The 6,338-nt window shown below is 44.5% G+C and overlaps 1 protein-coding gene across 1 annotated transcript; it reads right to left on the bottom strand.

The window, feature by feature from the left end:
* Window positions 1-391: 391 nt before the first annotated feature.
* LOC148162413 (interferon alpha-1/2-like) lies at window positions 392-955 on the bottom strand. The gene has a single exon (XM_088019120.1). It carries the CDS (start codon window positions 953-955, stop codon window positions 392-394), a length of 564 nt encoding a protein of 187 aa, XP_087875246.1.
* Between the last annotated feature and the right edge of the window lie 5,383 nt (window positions 956-6,338).

The raw sequence follows: 6,338 nt of genomic DNA, 5'->3' as shown, positions 1-6,338 counted from the left end.
AGCCAAGCTGCAATTAGCCGTGGTGTTACTCTTTGAACGCTTCCCATAGTGAAAGTTCAATTAAAAAAAAGAGAGATAAACTGATTAAATATAAGAATACATTTTATTCTATTGCTGACACCTACAGCTGCACATACTAATATATGAATAGAAATCTTATAAATATTTACATAAATAAATATTTAAATAGATAAATAGATATGAGCATGGTCAGCTGTAAGCCACTACAGCTTGTAGAGTTGACATGTCGCTTAATACTTCTGAAAACCTTTAACAAATGGTATCTGTTGATGTCACCATAACAGCAGAAATGACAGTCTTTGACACGGAAGAACCAGGGAAAGTGTGATATTATTCGTCAGAGGGAATCATTTCCATGGCGACCCGGGTCTCATTTCTTGCTCCTTAACCTTTCTTGCAAGATCGTTGATGCAAACAAGGAGCTCGTGATTTCTGCTCTGACAATCTCCCAGGCACAAGGGCTGTATTGCTTCTCTTGCAGATAGAGGGAGATCCTCTGGAAGTAGTTCCTCAGGATGGAGTCCACCTTCCTGAGGGGAGTCTCTGCCACCCCCGCCTCCTGCATGGCACAGGCTTCCAGGTGAGTCAGCTGCTCAGAAAGTCCCGAGCAGAACTCCTCTAGGAGGGTCTCGTTCCAAGCAGCAGATGAGGCCCCTGTGCAGAAGAGGTGGAAGATCCTCTGGTTCATCCCATGGACGACAGAGAGGGCTTGAGCCTTCTGCAACTGCTTGCCATCAAGCACCTCCTGCGGGAAGGCAAAGGCCCTTGCGTACTTGTCACAAGAGCTAGCAGACATTCTCCTCATTTGTCCCAGGAGCGTCAAGGCCCTCCAGGCGAACAGGCCATGGTTCGGAGGCAGGTCACATCCCAGAGAGCAGAGGGAGTGGCAGCTGAGCACCCCCAGGGCCACCAAGAAGGGAAAGGGCAGGGCCATTGGGGAACCTGCGAGACGCTGCTTGGCTGGCCTGGCTGGGGTGGGCAAGTCTGGGAACCGTGGCTCTGGGTTCTCTGACCACCTTCCCTTGTGTGTGTGGCTTAAGTAGGGGACAGAGAGGAGTTTTCAATTTCTGAACGTTTCCCTTACTTTCTACTTCTCTTTTTGCTTTCCATGACACTTTCTACTTGGGTTTGGAGCATGGGTTTCTCAACCGTTTCTTTTTCTTATCGCCCCCTCCCTTTACAGTCTTTTGAATGTTCATGTAACTGAACCTTCAAGAAAGCTCACCAGCACAGATCTGCAGTCTATATCTTTATGTATGTATACCCCTTCTTTATAGATAAAAAAGAAAGTGTCCATTTTACTGTGTTTATTTAATTCAGGGTGGAGAATGACTAAAACTTTCAAACTGAAAGCTCAATTTAATACCTTTTGACTCTTCACTGGATAACTAACTTTGATTAGCGACTTCCAATTTTTTACTTATTTCAATGGAAATATAAAAGTATAATGCAAATTAAGAATTTCTACAAAGACATATTAATGATATCAATGTACTTAAATATTTAGAAATCCTTCCAATTTGCTAACAGTCAGTGAAAAATTAAAGTATTTATTGGACATTTGTTTTTAGTGTACTGTATTTAGGTGTCCTCAATGAGGAAATAATTTTTAAATGCACTTGCTGCTTCATACTCATCAAGTTATTCTCAAATATTTTTTCTATGTAGCACTAGATAGAATTACTGATGTGTTGAATAAGTATTGCAGAATGATGGGGCACCTGGGTGGCTCAGTTGGTTAAGCGACTGCCTTCGGCTCAGGTCATGGTCCTGGAGTCCCGGGATCGAGTCCTGCATCAGGCTCCCTGCTCGGCAGGGAGTCTGCTTCTCCCTCTGACCCTCTTCCCTCTCGTGCTCTCTATCTCTCATTCTCTCTCTCAAATAAATAAATAAAATCTTTAAAAAAAAAATAAGTATTGCAGAATGAAATCATAAAGTGTAATCTATTTGTATTTATTTCCAAAGCCGGCATCACAACAAGGCTCAGACACCCGCAACGTCCACCAGGTAGCCGATGGCGGCTCACAAGGAAGCAAAGATCACCTCTCCAGGTAAGACATTGAGATCCAGGAAACGATGGAGAGAAAGTCCTCCAATCCCAGATTATTCCTGTTATTCCTAGGTGGGGCACTATCTTGCAGACATTTGCCGTATCTTCCACAAATTCCATGTCCATGCTTCTTGGGCCATACCCAAGAAAACCCAATGCCAGACAATAAATACTGAGGATAAGGTTTTGTTAGACCGCTCGCTCCAAGGTTGAGCTTTGCTGTACCACACACCTTGGAATATTGAAGACTTGTTCCCAACCCTAAGAACTACTTGCTACATTGTTGGAAGCAACTGTAACAACTGTTCTGCCTGGTGCGGGGCTGCTGGTGATGGGAGAGACTGTGCAGCTAAAGAAGCAGGGAGGATGGGAAAAAACTCAGGACCTACTGCTCACTTTGGCTGTGAATATAACTGCTCTTTTTTACAAAAAAAAAAAAAGATATTTTTGTAAAAGTTCCTAAAAACCCAGGGAAATTGTCTGATGACACTAAAGGAGTCAGTTAATTCCAGGAAAGAGCCTTTTTTTGCCCTGGAGGAAACACACCCACCAGGGACGGACTTCTACATACAAGACAAGGCCAGTCTCCAGACTTGGTCACTGTCTAGCTCACCTTTCCCACTCGCTGGCAGCCCCCCGGAAAGACTGTGACCGGCCACGGCACAGCAACCTTCCGCTCCTGTGTCCCCTTTGCTATAGCCACTGTTACATCACTGCAGCAGGGACATTCCCTCAGGTCCAGAAATAGTCAGCAGGAGAAAGGAAGAGAGTTTCAAAAAACCTAGAAATTTCAAACAACTTTTGCTCTTCCTCGGTGGCCTTGTAATAGGAAGTGAAATGGCCAGACGGAAACCACAAAGCAGAAGGAAGCAACTGTGTGAATGGGCAGGAGAGGCTCCTCAGGAGGAAGGGAGGAGGGCAGAACTCCCTGGGGGGTTTCTACCGTGGGGGAGAGGGAGACACTGCGATTTGGGGAGGAGGGAAACCCTGTGATTTGGAAGTGAAAGGATGTGATCTGGGGAAGCAGGGAGGAAGCGGAAATGTGCTCTACCAGAATGTCTAGACTATGTGTACGTCCGCACTGTGTATATGGATACATAGGATCTCATTGTGTCTATAATTCCATTCCATTCATTGGCCACCTCTCCCAATTGGGTATTTTAGAGAATCAGCAGTTTGCAGTCAGTTACAGAGAGAAGGCTAGGAGAAGATCACCTTTCGCTTAGAGACGTCTATGAAAATAATCCTAGTCATCATCTGTTAAACTCTCACTGAGTGGAAGATACTAGATACATTTAAAGGTGCTAGTCCGTTATTACAACAACTCTAGGAATATTCCCACCCCACGTTACATTTGGGAAAACGGAACTTCAGAGATCTCAAGTGAGTTTCTCAGGATCAAACAACTAGATCGAAAGCAGAATCTAGAAGCGGTGGGTAGTCCTCTAGCCCCTGTGATAACTTACTACCTCGGGTTCATCTTGGGAAATTCTGAAACTTCTCTTCTTGCAAACTTTCTGGAGATCATTCTTCCCTGGTTGTGTCCCACCTGCACCGGCTGCCCCCTCTCTGTGCCCTTTGCAGGCTCCCCTTCTCTTTCTCAGCCTTAAAAGTTAAAGGTGCTCTGAAGCTTTAGGGCATTTTCTCATTCCACGCTCAATTGAGACAGAAGGGCTTTCAGTACCGTGCCTCAATTTCTGAATATGCAAGACACAATGGGGATTGAGTGTCTCCAGGATGTGACTTGTTGGAGATTCCAGATTCACACATGCATCTACCAGTGGGAAGTCAGCTTTCCCCTTTTCTTGACATCCCTGCTTCAAGCTCCTGGTGACAGAATCCCTTGTCCTCTACTTCTCTGAAGAGGTAGCCTCAGACTCTTTGAGAAGGATTCTTGTCCCCCTCCCTCTGCTGGAAAAGCCAGCAGATTTCCCACTGACCTTCCCGGGGAGAGCCTGGTGGGGATTCTGAAGGTCAAACTCACAAACCTGTGGGCTGCAGTAAGTACGGATCCCTGGAGTTGGGAAGCCTCGAGTGGAAGCACACAGAGCCTCAAGCAATGCTTCAGTTATAGCTCGTGTTCCTCCCAATACGTTCTCCTGGTAAGGTGTGATTGTCTGCATGCTCTTTTGCTCTAGTTACCCGCGCTGGGGCTGGCCCTGGGACCGCAGCTGTGAGTGGATCTAAGAAGAGTTGTTGTTTTCAATTGTCTTGCATTGTGTGGTTGTTTCTGTTGTTGCTGTTGTTGTTGATGTTGCTCCTGCTGTGACGTCAGGAAAAAGTTCCAAGTGGTTCAGCGTTGGACAGGAAACCAAGGATCCTGCAATACATGAACCCGTGAACATCTTCAGTATAGTCTCACCTACATAAGGATGCCCTTAGAGATCCTCATGTTCACAGACACATTTTAAGCACAATTTTGAGCAATTTAACTCAATGCGTTCTATGACTAAAGCAGAAAGAAGAGTCCTTAGAAAGATGGAACACATGGGCATGTGACTTAAAGTTGTAGGTCAAGAATATCATTTTCAGGTTCCTTTCCTGCTTTCTAGTTTTGTTTTTTTTTAAATTTCCCTTTCCTTATTTCTTCATTTGTATATGAAGAGACGGGTCTCCTTCTCCTGATTTTGACTGAGAGCGTCAAGGTCTGCTGGAGCATCTCATGCAGGACAGAGATGGCCCAGGCCTTCTCGACCTGGGGGGCCACCCACCATGTCCCAGAGGAGATGTCCCTCAGTCAGGGGAAGGGACAGACCCTCCTCCTCTGTATCAGAAGCAACAAGTCCCCCTGTGTAGCCGCCCAGGGCCTGGAGGCAGGTCACAGCCCAGAGCTGAGATGCCGCCACAGGGGGAGCCCCGCGGAGGGGCTGGGTACTGCACCTGAGGGCTTGTGGTGGCCTGGGGGACCAGTGGGGGGCACCGTGGCCCTCAGGTCCTCTCCCATTCTTTCTACTCATGACTCTTAAATACAACACGGTCGTTTTCATTTGCAGAATGTTCCTGTACACTTACCTGTTTTAATTTTTGTTTGCTTTTTTATATTTGCTTTTCATACATTAGAGGAGATTAGAATACATCATTCATATCCATTATTTTTTCAATTCTTCATCAAAGTTTAATTGGCCCAAAAAAGGTAAATCTCTCAAAACGATTTCCTCTCTGTACTCACTAGCTTCCTTTCTGTTCCTCACCCTTCCTCCTCCTCCAGTACGGTTTTTGGTGATTAATCCAGTTAAACCAGCCTGCACCTGGGTCACACCCCTCTACTTCCCGCCTGGGGGCACTTTCCATGCACCTTTTGCTCTGATGCAATTCCTTGAAGCCTTTTTCTGCTTTGAAATAGACTCTTAAGCAATATTCGCTCTTAGCCTACCGCCTTAGAGCCATTCCTCCTTTATTTGCAGTGTGGCTCTTTTCTCTCTTAACCACTCGACCTTGAGGCATCGCTTTTAAGTTCTTTTCTCATTCAACATCTCTTCCATCGGGACCACATCCTTGCCTGGGCTTTAAGTGAATGGAATGGCTTGTAAATGGCAGACTCAAGGATCCATTTGATAAAGAATGTTCACACTTGGATGTCTACCAGTCTAATGTGGAAGGTATCTAGTGCTTCTGATTCTATGTCGTGACATCTGTGTTTCCTCGTCTTCTTCTACACTTCATATTTACCCTTCTTCTCATTCTACCCTTTAACTTAACTGATATTACTTCCCCTATAATTATCAAAACAGACAGGGCATTGATTTGTTAAGTCCGCCTTTATCCTGATGACAACATACAAACTGGCTTAAACGAAGCCTGTGGTATTACTTCAAATGTGAATCACGAATAATGTGTCACTGAGTTCTACAATGCATTCTTTCATCAGGTTGTCATTACACTTGTTTCCTCTTTCAATAACAAACAAATACAATTGTTCTATAGAAACATTTAATGAACAAAAAATAAAAATCTTAATGAATCTAAAGCACATATACTTCTCTTCACCACAAAGGGAATATACACCTAGTATTATACAATAAAAAATAATTTAAATCTTATAAATAGTGAAATTCATATATAGTTCCACAGGTAGATCAGCATGGTCATCGAAAAACGACAGATGTTTGTAGAGTTGACTTTATGTTGCTTAATACTCCTGAGATGATGTGAAAAATTGATTCCATTCATGACACCAGGACAGCAAAAGTGACAGTTTGACATGGCAGAACTCCAGAGAACGTGGTATTATCAGCCAGATGGAATGATTTCCATGGCGACCCGGGTC

This window comes from Eumetopias jubatus, unplaced genomic scaffold (assembly GCF_037043125.1).
Source record: "Eumetopias jubatus isolate StellerSeaLion01/CBP00866 unplaced genomic scaffold, mEumJub1_p1.0 scaffold_15, whole genome shotgun sequence".
In the NCBI taxonomy this organism is placed as follows: Eukaryota; Metazoa; Chordata; class Mammalia; order Carnivora; family Otariidae; genus Eumetopias; species Eumetopias jubatus.
The sequence above is the reverse complement of the archived record's forward strand: the minus strand, read 5'-3'. Positions and strand labels throughout refer to the sequence as shown.